The sequence below is a fragment of the Scomber scombrus genome, chromosome 10 (genome assembly GCF_963691925.1).
Source record: "Scomber scombrus chromosome 10, fScoSco1.1, whole genome shotgun sequence".
NCBI lineage: Eukaryota > Metazoa > Chordata > Actinopteri > Scombriformes > Scombridae > Scomber > Scomber scombrus.
In genome coordinates this window covers 10,473,182-10,494,940 of record NC_084979.1, presented here as the reverse complement: position 1 = coordinate 10,494,940, position 21,759 = coordinate 10,473,182, and the positions used below count along the sequence as shown (strand labels likewise).

The 21,759-nt window shown below is 40.6% G+C and overlaps 1 protein-coding gene across 3 annotated transcripts in view; it reads right to left on the bottom strand.

Moving 5' to 3' along the window:
• The window catches only part of prkar2aa (protein kinase, cAMP-dependent, regulatory, type II, alpha A), a 122,420-nt gene extending 101,194 nt beyond the window's left edge, over positions 1 to 21,226 (bottom strand). For 2 of the 3 annotated variants that reach the window (XM_062427394.1, XM_062427392.1), the window contains exons 1-2: positions 20,578 to 21,226; positions 19,377 to 19,660 (exon numbers count right to left, since the gene is read on the bottom strand). In XM_062427394.1, coding sequence (XP_062283378.1) covers positions 19,377 to 19,623 — 247 coding nt within the window. In that variant the 5' untranslated portion in view covers positions 19,624 to 19,660; positions 20,578 to 21,226. The remainder of the gene's footprint in view (positions 1 to 19,376; positions 19,661 to 20,577) is intronic. The other variant, XM_062427393.1, reaches the window with a different exon arrangement.
• Between the last annotated feature and the right edge of the window lie 533 nt (positions 21,227 to 21,759).

Below are 21,759 nucleotides of genomic sequence, written 5' to 3'. Positions count from 1 at the left end.
TGACCACCCCGCCCGCCTCAGACACTTCAAATATCAATATTTTACATTAGGCTCTTTTTTTTACTACAACAAAATGGCTCCACTGACTGGTTAGACTGGTGAGATGGATGGAGATGCGAGTGGAACAGATAAATAGAAACACATGACAAAAAGACAGATCTGGCGACACAATGAGCGAGGATTAAATAAACCCTAACCTAAACTGCGGAAGCGAAGTCTGGCTGTCAAACGGGATTCGCTGAAATAAAATAGGTGACATAAATTCAGTTTAGACAGGTCTGTTATTTGTCTGCCCACCTGTTGCTGCTTACATCTCCTGGTTTCCCTCGAACCACTCTGCTTCCTGGAATAGAAGCGGTGACACGTAGGAAAAACATTTTTTTTTGTCTTTTAACAAGGACAAGTCTGTCCATTACATTAGCCACTTTGGCAACGGGTCAACCACCATTTGGAGTCCATTCGACAGGATGAATTTGGCAGAATACACAGTGACAGGGGCTGGATCATGTTTAGGGATGGGTGTGCTGCTGGCACTTTCTCAGCCCGTCTATGAAAATAGTAATGTAGACTATATGAATGGTGCCTCGATGTTCATTTGTTGCATTAAAATGTGGAATTTTTAGCATTTTTACTTCCTGATTCTTAAATTCAACACACAGATTGTCTCGTTAGAATAATTCATTTTAGACACCAAATACTAAGTAATTGTGAGGAGTGGAGGCACAAATCCATCATCTGTGTCCAGTTTTAGGCATTGTTCCTTCATATTTTCCTGATTCTCTGTCACCATCCAGGTACATTTTATGCCTGCTTGTTGGTTGATTTTTAGCAAATTAAAGGTTTGCTTGTTTGTCTCCGTTTCACATCATGAAATCAAATGAATGAATGAACACCGGCAGAGTTTTTTGGCTGCTGGCATGTTTCAGCACAATTTACAGACAGTATTTTGTTCTCCAGTAGCTTGCATGTGATTTTTGACATTTTAAAGACTAAATGAGTAATCAAGTTAGAAGAACTCTCTTAGTAATCTCTCTCCCATACTCGAACTCTTCCCTTTTATCTCCCCTCATCTACAGTATCTCTCCATTTTTCCTAACATTTCTCTTTTTCAACTACAGCTCCCACCATCTGTTCCTCTTCTTCTATCCTCCCACTCTCTCTCTCCTTTACTTTCCCCCCCTTTCCTCACAGCCTCTCCGCATATGCCTATTTATCTCTCTCTCTCTCTCTCTCTCGCTCTCTCTCTCTCTCGCCACCTCTCAAGGCCTGATTGATAACAGCAGGGTCAGATGTGGAGCAGGGAGCTTCCCTCACGTGTTGCCTCTCCTCCAAAGCCTCAGACGTCATTGTCAGCCACTGCTGGCATGCACTCACACAACCACACGCACATGCACAACACTGCAGCTTAATCATACACTTCGGCGCACAATAAGACAGATAGATAACATATACATACAGTTATGTTACAGTTACATACAAGATATTGTACACACAAACACACACATAGAGGAGGTGGAGGAGACACTACAATTGGAGATGTCGATAGCAGACTCAATAAAGCACATCATCAGCTCCCGTCTCCTCCTGCACACCCACTTCAAAACGCACACGTGTAGCCTTTTCAAACAGAGGGAGGATTTTGTCACAGTGTTTTCTACAGTGGCTGACTGTGAAATTAACATGAAAGTAACATGCTGAACAAAAATAAGATAATTGATTATTTCCCCTCAAAACAGCATGCAGATGACTTTTGAAATGAAGGTTTCAATCATACTTAAACTGTGGCATCGCTTTATGACTCTCTAAAAAGAGCCTATACTGCCAGCTATCTGATCAATACCTCAGCTTTCCCCAACTCTGAGCCCCTGTTTTTCATTATGATCGGTTATCAATATATCTGACTCCTCCATTTTTTCCCCCATGCCCTCTTTCATTTCTCCCCAAGACACATACAGAGAGGAACTAGCATAACTCATATCCCTGCATGTTCTCCTCCCCAGAGAAGATCTATGTAGTCTGGCTCTATATGTCAGCAGTCAGTGTGAGCTGAAGTGCTGAGCTCTGCAGCACTAACTCCAAGCGCTGCAGCTTACACCACAATACCAAGTTCATTTGTAAATCTAATTTTTTTTAAAACACATACTGTCTGCACAACAGAAGTTACTTAAATGTGCATACAGACACACAATTGTACATGCAGGCTGCCAACTTACAATATATGTAGAGAGACACATTATAAAAAGCAGGAGGAGGAACTCAAATGCACACAGCCTGATGACTAAGCACACATCTCAATATAGTGGTGCTTCTTTGAAATGGACTGTACATCCTAAAACAGCTGACATCCACTTTTTTTAAATAATTTGAGGATTTGAGGCAATATTGACAAAATGAGTGTGGCAAAAACACAGTATTCAAACAATATTGACATATAACTGAAGAAAATACAACTTTAGGAATTAAAAAAATATTATACACAAGGGATGTGCATGTTCAGAAAAATTATCCAATGTCCAATTATAATATATGCAGCACACGGCAGTAAATCACTGACACGAGTCCTGTAGCAGTTGGGTTAACGTCTCTTCTTCTATGGTTATTACTGACTGATTCTGAAGTGAACAGTTTAACTAGTACGACACAAATGCTATGATGAAGCTGTTATCCAGAGACAGAAAGCAGACAGTAGATAATAAACCCGGTGACATCTTTTATGTCATTCCAGGTAAAATAGGCAGTGCTTTGCATGTATCTGCTGACATATCATGTCTGCAGGCTGCTCTGCGTCACACCACAGTCAAATTATGAGTGTCAAACATGTCAATTATTGCCTCCAGCAAATTTGGACCTTACCAAATGGACAGAGCAGCACACACTCAACAATAGTCAATATTTCAGCAGTATTTTGGATATCATTGATGGGATGTTCTTTTTGCTGGGGAATCTGTCGTTACAATCACATGAAGATAATTTGGGTTATTAGTAGTGGCTGTTTCACACCAGCAGCTGCTTGTATCACATGAGAGTCAGCTGGGAAAAGGGAAATGTATCATTGGAGTAGACTGTTAAGAAATACTACACAGTAATACGGGCGGCAGTAGGATAGAGGTTATAGAGAAAAAACTTTTGACCCCCCTTTTTTTCTATTTTTGGCATCCAGGTCCTAAAATCCTAAAACTAGTGGGGAAAATTATGGCAGCTACCTTTAAGAAGACCCGAGCTAAGTTCAGTGGAGCTGCTTGAGGGACTGTGCTACTACTGAGTACTTCATGTGCTGACAGTGCAGCTATTTTACAACTTCAAACTATACCCAGGAGTAACAAAAGTTTACACCTTTGACACTAAAGTACATTATATCTCCTGTAGTGACGTCCATCACGGTTTTACAGACGGCTAACAGGATGAACTGATAGTGTCAACGACAAAACAGACAGACATTAACCAATAACTAACCAGTTCATTTTAAAGAAAAGTTGTGATGTAGCTTTGGGTTGTGAGAGCCATCTATGTGTCAGTGGTCAGAGCTAACTTGACCTTTATCTCATCGATGTTGTCCTCAAAGTGTTTTTCAATGAGTTTGGTCACAGTAGCTCTCGATGGTATAACATACTCAAGCTCAAGGTACAGAACTAGCTCTTTCAATCACTTTCTTTCTACCATACCAATTGGGTGATGGACTCGGACCAGCGCACCGGATGCTTGTTCTTAATGTAGTACAGCTTCAACCAATGAACAGTTAACCACTGATGTCTTTAGTTTATACCTTACACTCTTCTCCTGTACCATCACTTATATTAAAAAGGGGAGGAGATCTCACATTGTGTCACACACACACATGAGCCTGTAAGCAGAAGCTAAGCATGATATATGAAATGTAAACATGAAGGGAACATGCATAGGAGTTAAATTAGTGGGCCTGCTGCACCTATCCCACAGTTTCTTAGCTGTTGTGATTTATGGTGGCGAGGAGAACTTGTTGGTATGTTGAATCTATGACACAGAAGTTATAAACCAACAGATATATGAGGTTACAAGATAACACAGGGGCCAGGAAATACAAAAATATACATACACACAGATTAATAATATCTGTGCTTCACTTGTACCAAGTGAATGAACACAGACACATGTGGGGTTTCTTCTATGACAGATGAGCAGCAAGAATCCATTAGATTGCTCCGCTTGTCTTTCGAATAGACCGCTTTATTTGTCAGTTTTTTCACCCTGTCTGTTTTTGCTTTTCTTCCCCTCCATCACGCTGCCCTACGCTGTCACAAAACGTCTTTCCTCCACGTGCTTCTCATACTCCTTTCTCTTGGTGTTGCTCTTGTAGCAGCAGCAACAAGTTTTTTTTTCTCTCTCACAGTTTTGTCTCTTCTTTCTTGTTTGTTACAAACACTGTGCATCTTTCTGTTCTCTGGCTGTTTGATTCTTTTTATCCGTCCTTGCAGAGAAAACGGTTTCTCTTGTCAGCCCTCACAGCCTATACCTCCCTCTTCCTATGTCATCGAGCTTCCTCTCTCGCTCTCTCTCTCTCTCCCCCTACCATTATTCTCACGCTCTGCACTTGTTTCTCTTTCAGTCTCTGTTTCCCACCATGCGGCTCCCTCCTCACTCTCTTTACCTTTTCCATTATCTAACTACATCCATTTCCCTCCCACAAAAACTCGACTCTCGTTCTCTCTCATTCTGTCTACCCATACCCCATATCTGACTCACTCCCTTTCCCAGTATCTCACCCTCTGTCTCTCTCTCACTCTCTCCCCCTCTATCACACTCTCCAGAAGACTTGGGCCCTTAAAAGGAAGTAGCCCTCTCCTGCTTATAGCTGCATTGCTGTTAACCCCTTCCTAGCATCACTACATTTGCTGATCCCCCCCTAAACGCTTTCAGCCTGACTTGACCTGTCACCCATTCCTGTCTCTCTCACTGTCAATGCAAAAGGTTACATGAACGTCAGCCGCTAGCTACATGTTGGATTGTCAGTAATCACATCAAAGTAATGCTATGATCAAAACATCTGCAGTAACCTAACATCCCTCATACCCCCACGTTTACATGAGTTGTTGGCGAGTTTTTGCACTTTAAAATGAACTTACCTCACTTAACTTGAAGCCTGTTTATTTGTTCTGGTTAACATGAGAACAACCTGCTGTCTTTTTGCACATCCATCTCAGACTGTGTGTTGGATGAAGAACCTTTTCTTTAAACTTAAACTCTTTATTCTGTTCATAGTACCATATATTCTCTAAACACACCACTCAAAGCATGGTTTTCTGTGTGTCACAAAGTGATAATAAAACACAGGAAATAGTAGTAACAGTATACAAACTGTGAGATAAAAGGCTGACAAGTAATTCCACTTCAATAAATAAATTATGCTACATTGATTCCACCCTTTACAAATAAATTCATCTGATTACGGTACTACATATGCAAACAGAAGTGCCACAGGTTATGCAGTACACCATCAATGGAGAAGCTATTGTTTTATGGTCGGTAGTTGCAGTAACAGCAGTGCACACATGCATATACTATTTAGTAAAGACTTTTTTTTTAGTATCTTAGAGGATCATGAGAGAGTGCTTATTTAGTGCCTGTGGAAACCCATGACCCTAGTGGTGTTAATACAATGCTTTCCCCCATTACATTACACAGGCCAGCAGTAGTCGCAGAGGCAGAAGCAAAAATTACTGTTTAACAAAAGCCATGAGCAACATATTGGTTTGTATCATTGGATAGTGTACAACACACATCAAACTAATAATACAATCAATGCTGCGCGTAGCAACACTCCACCTCTCTGCATCAATGTAGAAATTTAGACAGCAGATTCACATTTCAATGCCAGTCCAACTTATAAACTTATGTAAATGATGAAGAAAGCCTACAAAACTGTTAACCAGCCCTGCACTAGCTGTGCTGCCATTTCTGAAAGAGTGCAACGGGACTATGGGAGCGGCTTTGCTGTAGTTTGTTTATGGGGGGTTTTTCCCCAAGACTTCTTTTCTCAGGCAGAGCAGTTTCTTTTTCTCACTCACATGTTGCCTCCTCCCAAAAATATTTCTTGGAAGCGACACATTTGTGAAGGGAACTAGCAGGAACTGGCCATCGTTGGTGATTGCTTCATGCTTGCGTCAAAGCTGTGCACAGTGTAATGTGAACTTGTACCACTGCTGAGAGATATATACAGCTTTTACAGGAACAGTAGATATATGTGTGTATATATATAGTTTTCTAAATGTGACAATACCTCAAATCTGTTTAGTATTACTAAACAGGTCTAGTATGTGTAGTGTGCACCTTTGATGGCATTTTCATCTCCACTCAGGTTCTGTTCCCAGAGTCTGCCATGTTATCAGTCTGTATGATTGCAGACTGGCCCACCTGAGGAATGTCACCTGTCACCGGTAGAACGTGGCTGACAGGAATCTCTTTTCTGACCTTATCTGTAAAAGTTGCAGCAGCTGAGTTCTGCAGGTTTTCTGCAATTTATACAGTGTGTAGCTTCTCTCACCACCACAAGCTTGTTTTATTAAAATATATTGCCTCTTTTGCCATTTGGAGAACCCACAAGAGATGGGTGTGAAATTATTTTGACCTCGTGACACAGAGTGTATGAGGTGACAGGAGACATTAAATGGACCAGTATTATCCCAGTAGCCTGTGATGTGGCAAAGGCAAGCTGAAAGACATTCATAATTACAGCGACTTAGGCCCCAACATCTGGGTCTACAATGTCATGTCTCCAAATGATAAGCACAGCAATAGTTCTCATATACTCAGGAAGATGTTAAGTTTGCAAACTTTTTCACCCTGGGAGCTGGAAGAAACAAATGCTCAGGATAGAAACTGCATGGCATTAACGCGGAAGTGCAGCAAGATATCTGGCCTCCAGAAGTCCTGTTTGGTGCCAAAAAAAACTGCAGAAAAACATTAGCGGCCGGCCTGCAGGCATGGAAGCGCAACACGCTCTCATCAACCCACAGGGGTGTAACGTAAACAAGACCAATCTGCTCTCCCATTACGTGACCATTTACAGTCACAAAAGAACTGCAAACCTCCACATTCAACAGCCTATGTTTAGAGTTTGGTCATTAAATGCAGTGCCATTCAACTTGTAGCACATAAGTACGACTTGCTGTGCCGCTGAATCACAGAAGAACACTTGTACACTCACTTTAAAATCTAAACTCTCTCAATGACAACTTTATTTCTCACTAACAGCTAACAGTGCAGCTGCCCTTTAGAAAGATAAATAACGAGAGGGTTACACAAACACACATTATCAAAACTACAATACAAAGACAGCGATATGAACGTCTGTCATATCAAGGCTATGCAAATATACCGATAAAGATACTTGTTAAAGAGGGGAGGGCTGTGAACTCCCCGTGACCTCCCCAACTTTCTTTATCAGAATGATGATTAGTCGAGGCCGCTGCCCATCACCGCCTCTGCCAGCAGCCACTCGCTCAGAACAGTTTCAAGGCCACTGGTTTCTATGGTGACCATGGCTGTGCCGGTTAAGAGCACTTTTAAACCCAATACCTAAAAAGTAAATCAACCTAAAATTAATCTTTAGGCTGGTAAACAGCTGGTGTATTTTGGGGTCCATTAGTAACTGTTACTGAAGATGTGTTTAGTCCAATCACGTGAATTATACAACATTAAACGAGAGATTACCTCTAACGAGATGTATGTTTTCAGTCATGTTTGCCTGTGTATATCTCAAAAACAGTAACAGACTTCAATGACATTTGGTGGAAAATTATACCATATTGTAGGCCAAAAGGACAAGGGATTAGTTTCTGATGCAGAGCCATGTGCACATTTGATCCATGTGAAACCACATGAACCAAGTACAGTGTGTGGAAATTCTCCATCACCTTACATAAAAGCGACAAATGATTTAAAGCAGCGGTGCAGAATTTATAAAACAAACCCAATTTTCACACCTCTGTTCCACTGTTCAGTTGACGAGTTCGAACGATGTCTGAGGCAGGGTGTGATACAACCACCGGGCGCATACTGGTCTTTGTCTGTTCAGCTGTCTGCTCTAACAGCCAATTTGGCAGGAAACCAACCATCATCCCTTTTCTAAAACTCATATCAGCTTGAGGCTGGGAAACTCTTTTGTTCACTTGCCACAGTCACAGGTTAATACCAAAATTAATTTGTTGCCTGAACAGGTAAGATTACAAAAAAAAATACAGTAATGAATCACTGTTTTCCCAATTTAGTACATTATGAGATTTCCACATGTACAACTTCCTTGTACTATCCTTTTAATGGTATTCCCATAGCCCCTAAACGAACATCTGTGCTGATTATGAGTGATCTGACAAATATGACACTGTTTTTAAGAGTTTAATCAACAAATACCACACTAGTACCTTCATATAACGCAGCTATCCTGACACACACATAGACAGCTGTGATCCAGTCTGCTTCACTAACTTTGATTGATTCCCCTTTAACAATTTGAGATTCCTAGAAACCCGGCCAATCACATATATCTTAGAATCAAATGCATGGTCATGGTTTTGCTGTGCAGGAACTTGATGTGGATAATGTCAGTTGGCCCTAGTGACCGGCTGTCTGTTCAATTATGAGTGTCTGCAAGTTTGACAAACCTCCTCCAACCGATCCACCTGAGTCCTGTCTCTGACCTGTCTGTCTGCATGTGTCTGCATCACTCTATGAAGTAAATGGATGAGTATAGACACAGGTTAAGAAGGATTCCCAAAATCAAGAGCCACTTTTAACAGTTTACTAGACGGACAGACAAGACGGATATTTCTTAGAATACCTTTGAACGATATCTGGATCCTGTCTGCCAAAGTGGCTGAAAGGACAGACAAACTGAGCAGCCAAAGTCAAAATTTGACAGCATTTGGCTGGTATTTAATGTTGGCTCTATCCCACTAGCTTCTCTCTTATTCAATCTATTATCTTCATTCATGCTTTCCTCCTTTCTCTAAACCTCTCCCCCTATGTTTATTCTCTTTCTTGCCGTGCCAAAGACGGTTCTGCTAAACCGCCCTAATAACCCCTCCTCTCTCTCTCTCTCTAAGCCATCTTGTCTAATGAGATTGGGCCTGTACATCGAGACCAACGCATGCAGGGAGAAGGAGACAGGTGGGATAGAGAGAACGAGACAGTAGACTCATAGTGGACAGGATAAAAGAGCGATGGCTGATATGCAACAACAGGATGAAAGACGAATAGATGAAAAACAAAGATGTAGTCATCAATGCTCTGTTAAGATCTAACTGTCTAAAAGTTGACTCTGGGAAAAGGCAAAGAGGAATTTGCTATAGTGTGACAGAAAAAAAAGAGAGAAAAAACTGTGACGTGTGTTTTGTCATTCTGTTACTCTGAAAATGGATGAAAATGAAAATGTTACCCTTCAAACCAAGCCAAACTGAATGTGTTAAAGTGACCTGTCTTTACAAGCTTTTCTTGTGCAAGTGTAGACCAGAAAATCAATTCACTCTTATCGAACATTGGTTGGTTAGAAAATGCTGACAATTAAGAACTGTGGGTGGTAAGTTTGTCTACTCTTACGTTGTTGAGTAACCAGCCTTTGTTTCATTTTAAAAGATCTGGTGGCCTGTTGAAGCAGGATATCAGCCTGATACATTTATGAATCTAACCATAATTATATTGGTTTGCAATAATCAGTACATGTACATCTGCATACATGATTTTCTTACAAAACTATTCCATTTATATTCATACTCTCCAGTACAGCCCGATGAATGAGGCCCCAATTTCCACATTACATTATAATATTACACTTCCCCTCCAGTGTTAAACCTCAAACACTATGTTGCCATAATGTTGTACGATGATTTGCCCTTCATGCAAATTACACAACAAAAAAACCAACGCTCCAAGCGACATTCTTTTTTTCTTTTCTTTTTTTTTTTTAAATATTGTTTAAAACATGAGTAGATTCAGCTGGGACATGATGGTTACCCCAAGGAAAGACAAACTACTTGGAAATTGGCCACACAGGAAGCGTGTTTGTAGAGAATGAAACCGTGGCAAAGAGCGCTCGTAAATGACAAAACAATGGGAGATATACAGAGTGAAGCGTTTCGCAAGAGAACATCTTTGCTATTCATTGTAAAGCAGTTAGATTGCCACATGTGTGACAAAATGTAGTGCAACCCCCATCGGAGAGTCACAGTTCAGATATACAGTGGAGCTCTAAAAGTCTGAGACCACTTTCCGATTCAAAAGACTATTACCATACTTGGGCGTAAGTACTATTGTAATTGGGTCAATATTCTTTTTGTGGCTGGTGGACAAGAAAACACAAAAAATTCAGAATTACAGAAGATGCCATTTGAAAAAAAATTATCTGTTAACATGAGTGTGAGAATCCTCAATTCTGTCCTCATCCTCTGTAATCTAACCACTCTCTGCCCAACTCACCCTGCTCCTCCTCCTCTTTTTGTCTTATTGCTCTTTTGTTCTCATCTTTCTTCTTCACTTTGTCAAATCCCATGTTAGGTCTACTGCTGATTTTTGGAGAATGATTTAAAAAATGCATTTTTGTAATCTTATTTTTTTGTATCTCAATCAAATTAACAATGAGGAAAAATATATTTTAAATTGAAAACCAACCATAATAATGTTTTTCACTTCCTACTCCCTCTCTCTGTACAAAGATGAACAGGGGTCACTCTGAGTCCACTGCCGTTGAGTGTTTAGGTTTAAACATCAGCCACTTTGATACGAAGCTTTGAGTCAAAACTCTGACACACTTTTTAAACATAACCATAAAAGTTTCAGATCTGCATATGAATGCTGAAGTGAAAGCATGTTTTTTAACAATGCATAATATTTTCCCCAACTAATTTGCCCTCTGATCTCAAACATTCTCAAACTATTTTAACCCTGACCAGTAATGTTTTATCTTTAAAGGAGTTAAACAAATCTCTATGAATGGGACATGCAGCTTTTATCCCGTGTTCCCTTTTGTTACCAATGTAGTCTGAGTTGAGAGGTAGCAACAGGTAACTACTGGCTTGTAAATTCACAACATGCAGAGAGAGAGAGAGAGAAAGGAAGTGCAACACATCCTCTCTAGTCAGGATGACATGGAGCAAGGGGGTTAAAAATATACATATACATTTTGGATTATGTTTATTTGTTTGAACTGTTGAGAAAGTCATTCAGGACTCCATGGGGTTCAATAGGTGGCATGATAGTGAAGCTATAAATGGACTTGGCGAGGCAGTGGTCAGAACACATTATGACCTAGAGATAGAGTGCGTGTTGGAGCGAGGGGGTTGTGTGAACTCCAAACAGGAGCAGCAGAGGATGTACAGCCAGTGGCAAAAGGCATGCCAACCCCCCTCCATTTCCTAATTTTTCCACAGTACCACAAGAGATGGCTTGAGGACAGAGAATGAGGAAGTACTAAAGTTCAAATGATGTATATCAGCAAATGAAAACCAGGTTGTCTGCCTGCCCTGCCACCGCTTTATCTGCCGTTTCTCCTTTTTTGTTCATAATGGGTTTTTGACTTCTTTTTGGTCAATTTGTTCTTTCGTTGGCTCGGGCGTTCACGTGCATTTATTTTTTCCTTTCTTCAAGCTTTGTCTCTCAGTACTCTCACAGGCAGACCGGCTTGCCGCTATGAAATTCTAATAGGATCTTAATGACAAACAAACAAATAAGCTGCTCTGTGTGTTTCCTTTTGTCAACCACAAAGATGTCCTTGTGGATGCACGGACACGCTGCCTTACTCGGAGATCAGATAAAGACGGTTACAGGCTGACATGGACTTTGAATTCCTTATTTGCACAAGATTTAAAAGTACGTCTTTGTGACTTGAATCTTGACCCTAGAATTGATGAATGCATATTGCGCTGTTTTAAGTTGTTTTTGCTGTATGTTTGGTATCTGTGCAATATAAAGTGTCCAATGCCATCACTGTTTATGTTTTCTAACATAGTTCTTATTTGAATAAACTGATACAGGCACAGAAAGGGATATGAACATGACAAATGATCCAAAGAGACATGTAAAGAAATATGCAAACAGGAAGACAAGATGTAGAAAATCCAGAGAAAGGTATAAAGAGAGGAGGAGAAACAGGTACACAGAGAGGTAAAGAGATAAGACAACAGACAAAGAAGTAAGCTCACAAAGATAAGAAAGGCAAAGAGGATGACAGCGGGGAAGTAGGCAAGAGGGTAGATAAACCAGCAGACTGACGCAAGAACAGTAAGATAATTTAATAGAGAGGATGATCAACAGGTGAAGAAAAAGAGATGCATCCAAATTTTGGTAAACGGGAAAGTTCTGACTTTTTGTCAAAGAATAAATTCTACCACTCCTCAAGACCCAAGCCAAGATCCTGTAGTTTGCTTGCCAACTGAACAGGGTAAGCCAACAGGTGCAAGCAAATTGGGATAAAAAGTCCAAACTTCAAATCCTGTCAACAGCATTTGTTCTCTAATAACATTAAGTGATGAAACTGAAGAGAAAATGAATTAGTGGATTCATTGTGAGTAGCTTTGGCGAGTGTCCTTCACACTCACAATGATCATTAATCAAAGATTCAACAGCAAAATAACATTGCTGATAAATGAATGAGTGTTGCAGTGATTGAAAGGCAAGTCAGACTGAATGGAGAGCCAAAATAAACAATGCTAGTGTTTCTAAAAGACTCTTCTGATTCAAATGTGGTAAAAATACAAACAGGCAGAGAGAAAGGCGGAAAAGACCAGAAGAGATCAGGTAGACAGACAGGTAACCGTATTAAAAAACAGTCAGACAGTCAGACCCAGTAGTGAACCGTCTGAAGGCTTTTCCACTTAGCGCTGTCAGTCAGCCAGTATGGCAGGTCTCTGTAGGGATGCTAGGCTGTGCAAGATTTGCAGGCTGCAGGCTAAAAGCACACTGGACACACACTGAACCCTGCTAATCAGGTCACCTGTTGCACAACACTGCACTGAGACCAACCACGCACACATCTACACAGACACACAAACGCACACACTCGGTGACAAGCATTTGTGCACGCATGGGCTCAGCTCGCCCATTTAATCGCCCGTACAACCGTGCACAGCCACACACTGTAACTGCGGGATAATGAATACGGACATCTCAGCTCTGCTCACTGCACTAATTACCAGTGCCTATACAGGCACACTATTATGTCAATTTATCAAACACACAACTGAAAGGGAAATGTCTCTTAAGCAAAACTGAAAAGGAAAAAAAAATAGATGCTGAAAACCACACGTGTGAAGGTTCGAATAAGAAGTGAACAGAGAAGGGGGAAAAAATCTGCCCTTGATATGCATGTTACGACAGTCAGTATTACTCTATCTGCTAAACACAGAGCCTGATCATTACTGTATCAGAGAAGAAGAGTGGAAATCAGTGAAAGAACAGAAGGAAGCAGAGAGAAAGGCAGAACAGCAGGGGTAAAGCAAGGGACAGAGAGAGGGAGTCAGACCATGACCACACTAAGCCGGCTAAATTGGTAATCGCATCTTTTTCCTCTCCATTTTAACCCTTCATCTAGACTAAAAATGCATTTTTCTCCACCAAACATGGAGCGTTTCCAAACTCCCTCCAGATTGTACAAATGTGGAAACACCAGTGTGAGGTAGTGTGTACGGGCAAAACAGAGCTTCATAAAAATGCTGTCATAACGGTGAAAAACAAGGAAGAGACAGAAGAAGAAACACACAGACAATAACAACAATGGCGGATGGCCTCATGCGAGTGTTATTCTCATTTCTGTCTACTTTAATAGCTTAAAATGAATTATTTGTACCACGTTTCTTTTGCTGAAATTGTTCTAATCTACTCACAATAAATCATAGGTCAGGCTTGCCGCTGTGGAAACAGAAATAGTGTTCCTTTTCTTCTTCAATGGTTTTCTGTGTCTGACTTGCTCATCTGACCTGTGCACATGCTTAGGCAAGGCTAGGCAAGGCAACTTTATTTATATAGCGCATTTCATACACAATGGCAACTCAATGTGCTTTACATAAAACAAACATTTAACTGTAATAATTGGAAACAAAAAACATAAAAACATGCAATTTGAGAAATAAAAATAAAACCCAAACATTAAAACATACAATTAAACCCCCCCACCCCACTAATAATAATAAAAAAATAAGAATAAAAACAAATACTAGAATAGAGCATTAAATATAAGGTTGCAGCATAAAATAATGATTTGCTTTAAAATCATTAAAAGGGACATACAGTGCACATGAAAGATTAAAATTTAAAGTGTTTTAAAAGAGCTCAATCATAAGCACAGGAGAAGAGAAGTGTTTTTAACCTGGATTTAAAAATGTTCACAGTTGGGGCTGATTTCAGTTCTGCTGGTAGATTGTTCCAGTTGTGTGCAGCACAGCTTAGTAGCAAGGGAATTAACAATTTTGGCATTATAACGTGGACAAAGGAACAAGCTAAGACTGCTGCTGTGGCTGCATGTCATTTTTGCTTGAAAACTGTTAGTTTGAAGCGTTTTATAATTTAGCTAGATTCATGTAAACGTAGTTTCTGTTTGACATCAACAAAGTAAGAGAGACCTATTAGAAAGAGGTGATAAAGCGAGTTATGAGACAAACAACCTATGTCACAAGCCCTGAGCTATATTAACCCCAACATGCAAACAAACAAGTAGCATATACGTCTGCTCCACACACAAACACATTGTGGTTCTATTAAGAGGGGTGAATATATATATTCTCCCAATACTGCTTTGAGTGTCTGCATATACGGACTTGTTCACATATTTGCCTCCGCACAGACTCAGACCTTTTGGGCTGTGTGAACCCTCCGAGATGTGGGCAGATGACACGAGTATTATGGTTGTGAATCTTTGAGAATCTCACGCTTCGATTGGATTCTAATTTTTGGGTGTCCGATTCAGGATAAATTCTGAATTCAAAACCAATTCTTGATTGAATGAATAGAAAAGGGTGCACAATTTTCAGGCTCTTGAAACTAACAGATAAGCTAAATGGTCCACAGCCTTGTTATTTTAAAATGTTAACTGCATTAATTAATTAATTTGAAAGCACCTTACAGTCTCCAGCCTGTATGACAATAAAATGAGGGCAGGTGGAGTGCTCCACTGTGTTGTTAAACATTAAAGTCTCCAGCAGTGGAGAGCACTGAGCAGCCTCTCTGCTACACTGTTAGCTCTGGGGAAAGTTGTTATAGATGTTGAGAGTGCACAGGGTTTTTGAGGTAAAAGTGACTGAGCACCTCTTTTTAAATGCAAATGCCAAATATCCACTTAATTGGAAATCAACAATCATTTGCTTTTGGGATCCTCTGTGCTGCGCTGTTCCAAAACGTGAGTCAACTTCTGTGTCGTTGTCTAGGAAACTCTTGACGCACCCTACACCACCTCCGAAAGAAAGTAAATATTACTATGTTATTTACCTAATTCATGTGCACTTATTTCATTTCAGCTCAGTGTGAGAGTCTACGGCATTTTGCTGTCACTTATGGTCATGCTAATTTCTCTCAGTCCCTTCACACACACAGAGCTGAGCAGAGGAGAGATAGGTGAAGTGAAGAAAACATTACTTAAGCGGATGACAACTCCACTTGTCACATTACTTTAAGTGCAATGAAAGCTTTATGAGTAAAAAGCCAAACATACCCAACCTGAATTTAGCAACAATGGCATGGATGCTTGAAGCTAGCATTACTTTGTTAGAAAAGTGGATCATTGAGAAATAAAATAAAATAAAATATTGGAAGACTTGAATCTGATTCCTTTAACTGTTTGTTTGGTCAGGTACAAATGTTCTGTACTTAACTGGCTTAGCACCATCAAAAATAATGACTGATTCTTTTCATGAAGAAACTATAAAATACAGCTACAAGGTCCCATTCATCTGTTGTAAAAACTACATTGTTCCGGATTAATAACAGCTAAGCTTTAAGTATCTTAGGTGAGTCTGTCATCTAACTACAAAGATTTCTTCTGTTATAGAACAAGCTATTTTTTTGTTTATTATTAGGAGCCTCCATTCATCCCCTCATGTTTCTCTCAGTGAACACAAACACTACCAGACTAACAAGACAAGCCAGCTTTAAAAAAAAATAAAAAATAAAAAACTTGCACATATCAGGAAGACCTCTCTTTTATTGCATTCCCTTGGCTTGAAGTCTACGTTATCTCACCTATTTCTGCCCTTTGTAACCCAAATGAATGCTGAGTAAAATGAAAAGACCACACGTTTCGCCTGATGAGTCTATTAAAAGGAGACACCATGTGATCCTGATTAGAGCACTCAATTCAAATCCAACCACATTTCTTCTTTAATATCTCAGCGGCATCCTGTGCTTTAGTCTACTCTACACTAACTGTTTGGCAGAATATTGCAGCTCTGAATTAAAAGTTTAATTCAATCTGTAAATATATCATTTCTTAACAGTAGCTTAATCTCAACACAGAAAGGGTTACTTTTAAATCATTGGTCCAACATCAGCAGACAGGATGGAGGTACAACAGTTTGTATTCAAAACAATATCTCCTTTTATTAAGCAGCTTAGGTCTGTGTAGTGATCCTGCTGTGGATTTAGGCCGCAGGGGCTACGGAAACAAAGCGTACTAAATAGGACGTCATGTTTTTAAGAATACAATGTACTATCCATGGGAATACATTACTGGCCATCTAGTTCATTTACATTTTAGGCGTTTAGCCGACACACTCACACACAGTTATTCTCCTGCAAGCACAAATGAAAGGTTAAGAGCACAATGGTGAATCATCATAACTGTAAGTAGCTTAATAAAAGAAAAGAAAAAAGTGTCAAATTGTTTTACATACAACAGACACATCCGATGCAGATCATGTTTGCGTTACACAACTGGAACGTCACCTTAAAGTTCTTCAAACAAAAACCACCGGTCCAATACAACTACTTCTCCATTACAGAGAGCTGATCTGTTCCGTCTCAGATCAATATAATATTTCACAATGGCCATATGTCTTAATCAAGGGGTCAAAACCCAAAATGAGTCATTGCCCTACTTATAGTAGGTCATGACGAAAGCAGAAATGAGTTTTAATGAGCTGTGTTCTAAAGGTGAGCTGAAACATTTTTTCAGACTTCTAAAAAGTTTATCAATGTCAGGTCTCAGAGAGCGTTCTGGTTCAAATTTGGTACTATAGGTATGACAAAACCTTACGCCACCAAAAGACCCCATAAAACTGTGTAGCTGCATACAAAGATGCACCCTGTGTATTGTAGCGTAAGTTGTCCTGGCCCTGTGAGTGTAATATGTTTCATTGTCTGGAGACCGTTCAGTGCTGCAGTGGTTGAATAACTTTTTCTTTGTTAAAACCAATCAAGATTTATAGTTTTGTACGTATTACCTGCAGACTTAACTAAGAATATTCATCCCTGTTTTGGCACTCAAGAGTTTAAGAAGTTATTTTGGTGTTTTCTGCACAAGATCAAACTGCTTTGGAGCATGTGCTGTTGAACCATTTGTACCTATAGGCTACAACAGTGGTCAGGCAAGAGCACATGATGTCTTTCATTATACAGGCCTGTGTTGTTCCCATCCGAAATGAATGTCCCCTAGGGGCACAGTGTACAAGCCTTGTTGGATAATCTAATGCCTTGGATGTCATGTGTGTGACCCACATCATTTTAGAAAAAAATTCCCCATAGAGCACAACAGTATCAGCTCTCTGTCCTTTATTGCTACCTTGGATGAGGGGTGGAAAATTCTCAACAACTGATCGCTAATCAGAATGTACAAGGAAGAATTGCTTCATGTCGTCACCAGGCTGGAATTTGAACGGGTGTAAAATCAAGTCATAAAACATCTGTTTGCTTTCACAAGCATGTACATACAGATGAACCGACGACATGCACACCCAAACACAAAATGTGCACGCACACACACACAGGCTCCTACAGCTGAGGTCACAGCTGTTTGACAGCAACCAAACCCCATTTGTGTGAGCATAGAAACAGAAACTGTAATCCCCCTTACACCCTGAGCCGACCTGTACCAATCTACAAGGTTGGCCAATATTGCTTTCAGCAGAGATAAACATTTGCATATAGAGCATCATAAATATGGTTAATCTATAAATGAAACAGTAAAGCCTGACGTTGAAAGTCTCAGGAAATAAGTCATATGAATTCCAAAATTTAAACCCAGCAAATAGATGTTACACTCCAGCACTGCTTTCATGTCTGCCACTGATTTGTTTTGTGTTAACTTGGCAGTCACACACACAAAAAAACATTGTGAATCCCTAACTTAAAAATGTTACTTGCACATCACTGAATTTTCAAAAGATACACCTATGATAGATCGTCAGTGGATCAACTCATTGAGAAAACACAGACCCTCATTCACACCGCAGCAGCCCCATGGCTCCACAGCACATTGATGTGATCTAGGCCATGCTGCTCTCAGTAGCAGAGAGGAGAGCTGAGCTTTGGAGCAGCTTGCATCTTCTGCCAGTCTGTCAAACACAGGGGAATGATGTGAAAGAGGCAAGGCATTGCCGCTGCTGCTGCTGCTGCTGCTGCTGCTGCTGCTGCTGCTGCTGCTGAAGGTAACGCGTTGTGCTGGACATTTAAAGTTCAATTCTTCCAGTTCATTGACTCTTAAATTTAAAAAGCCATGTATACTGCTGTTAAATTAGGATCCTTTTATCATAAATATAATTTTTAACAGTACCATAACTACTCTGAATGTCAAGTTATACATCTGATGCCATCAGTTTTATGGCAACATGTATTTAACAGAGTATATATGTTAAAATGGTAGTATCAACTTATCACAATACAATCAGTGATAAAAAAGGCTGTTCACTGAGAGTCAATGTAAAACTTGGTTAGGCTGCAAAGTTTTTTTCACTACTCCAAGTCAACTTCACATTATCTGGTCCAAGACCTCTTCAATGGAAAGCTTTCATGACGGGTTGAGTAGTCAGGGCATGACTTAAGTTTAAAGTTAAATATTTTTCAAATTTCTGAAATAATTGGAGTGGAAAGCTATATTTAACTAAATGTGCCCTTGTGCAGGCCTTGAAACAGACTATTTAAAATAAAAACAGTTAAAATGCTATTTTAGATCCTGCTAGATACTGACAGCTAGACAGATAATGAGAATGGAGACAACCTAAATTAGATGAGTGGCAGTTGAGGACTGCCTTGCTGAACTGTCTGCTCAATGGGATTTTCTGAGAGCGAATGTGCATATGCAAATATGGCAGGTGTCACCTTCACTTTCTATTTCCCTCTCCAACTCTCTCACACAAAAATTATGTTTCACTCACACAAACACCTTTAACACAATAACTGACAATCATAGCAACGTAAAATCAACTCACGCTCAAAGTCAGAATCGTCATCGTCATCATCTTCTCCATTGGACTCTGTTTGCATCGGCTCCCCATCAAACATCACTCCTTTCCCCGTCTTGGGACCGGCACCGGCCCCATCTTGGCTTCTGGTGTCCCGCAAACGGGTGAAGTACTGTACTGCAAAATCCACCAGGTCTGACGGCCTTTGTCGCAGCACCTCCACAGTGTAGCCTTGCAGCAGTTCTGTCAACCCCACCGGTATCTCAATACTCATGGCTGTGTGTGGCTCGGTGGCGGCGTTTGCTATCTATCTACAGGAAGAAAAATTAAGATGAGTCAGAATTTGTTTCAATGCAGACCCATACTTGTGCTTTAAGCACTGGGTTGTGATATGGTTAAGGATTGCTTAATTGTTGGTTTGAAACCCTGACTTTGACTTTTCACTGTGCCAGTACATCCTGTGCCTGTGCGTGGTCTGTGAATGTTAAGTGGCCGATTACAGCTCTGCAAGGCAACTTGATTGCCCTGGGACAGCCAGGGTAACTGAAGAAACTACCATCAAGTTTGACAGCTGAACAGATACTCCACTGCCATTTAAAAGCAAGGTAGTGCAAGTGTTGCTGTGAGACACTGTCACTTAGGGGCCACTTTATCTGGAGGGTTGAGCCAAGGAACACACAGTTCCCACAGCTGCACAGAACAGATATGAGTCCAACATTTGGCATAGGGGGGGACCAGATAACCAGTGACATTCATTGGATTTCAATAACATTACTGCTTCACATCGTCAGAAACTGAGCTGTCAACTTGGGTGGGTGACCGGCTGAAAACTAGCTAGCTGAGCGGCTAATTAGCTAATACTCATGACAACTAGGTTAGTCACTTAGATGTGTTTTACGATCCACAGATAAACGACCTGATCACTTGACTGAACTAAATCATCTATGATTTAGCACACTGGGGAACGACTGTAGCAGACACAACGTCAATCAAGCTGCGATTCAAGTGCAATGGTGGTGTCTCACTTTCAACCCACCAAGGCATTTAGCTATCCTGCTAGCTAGTGTGCCACCTTCAAGGAAGCCTTCACCGTTAGCTAGCATTATAGTATGGCGCACTGACTGTAAGGGCTAAGCCACAGATCACTGGCTGGATAAACGCTGCTATGCAAGCACAGAAAGTTGTACAGGACCGCTACGCTAACCTTATGATACCAAGTGTCACTTACGTGCGATTCTGTCTCCCCGGCTAAACTAGCCAGTCCCCTCCTTCTCGGCGTCTTCCTTGTTCTCTCTTATTTCGCCTCTTCTTTTTAGCCAGTCTCTTTGCCAGTGTAGCGACCGTATCCCTCCACAGAAGACACTTGTCCAACGTAAAGCCAACTATTTGTACGCTAGCTTCACCTAGCTAACGTTTAGTAAACCGTTTTAGCTCACCAGCCAGCTGAAGAGCGATGCTGGCTAAGTTGAGGGTAAAAAAGCACTCGACTTCACCACTGCAGCCTCTTTACGACGTCCACGTACTTTGGTGAGGGTGGGACTTACTGTGACAGCAGGGAGAGCTGGCTAAGTAGCAAGCTAACTGGCTGACTTGCTAACACTTGTTAGCAGCTGCCGGTTTTCTTTTGCCTACAGCCGAGCGGCTCCACTCTCTCCTCAAGACACAAGTAAGTCAGCCGCTGCATGCAGGTGACAAATCCTAAGCTCAGCGTTTACAGCGTTGCGCCACACCAACAAAAAAAACCCGTTAAGTGTAACGAGAAGTACCAAAGAAATCGTCTATGTAACGTTTAACGTTATTCCACCACAACGACGGATAATTATAACGGGGGATGCTTGCAAATATTGACTGAATGCACGTCTCCTCCCTCCCGGCGAGGCGCTCCTCAGCTCAACATGCACGAATGACCCGTGAGAAGGCGCGGTTAGTCAGTGAGGTTTGACATTGATTGACAGAAAGGGCGGCCAATCAGAATAGAAGTTTAGAATACCCCAGCCAATTGCTTGTAGTCATGGAAGTATAGGCGGGGTTAAAGGCAGAACCATATTAGTCCACTCAAAATAGGACCACACCTACAACCGTGGCCTTATCAGTTTGGTAGAGATCTGTAGAAATATTATGTTTTATAATGTATGAGCTTATATTCATGTTTTTATGACCTGTTCTTAATTACTATTTTGTTATTGCTCTTTTTTTCTTAAGTCCGCTGTATAAGCCTGGGGCTTCTTGACCTTTTTATTTTCTTGATTTTATGATTGTATGTGTGTGCAAATAAAATTAAATACATGATACAATAAATAATAATATAATACAAAATCAATAAGGGCTGGAGAGTCTTCCAGACAATATAACTGGATCTGTAAAAGTGGAGAGGATGTGTCTTGCTGGAGTATCAACATTTTTAATGTGT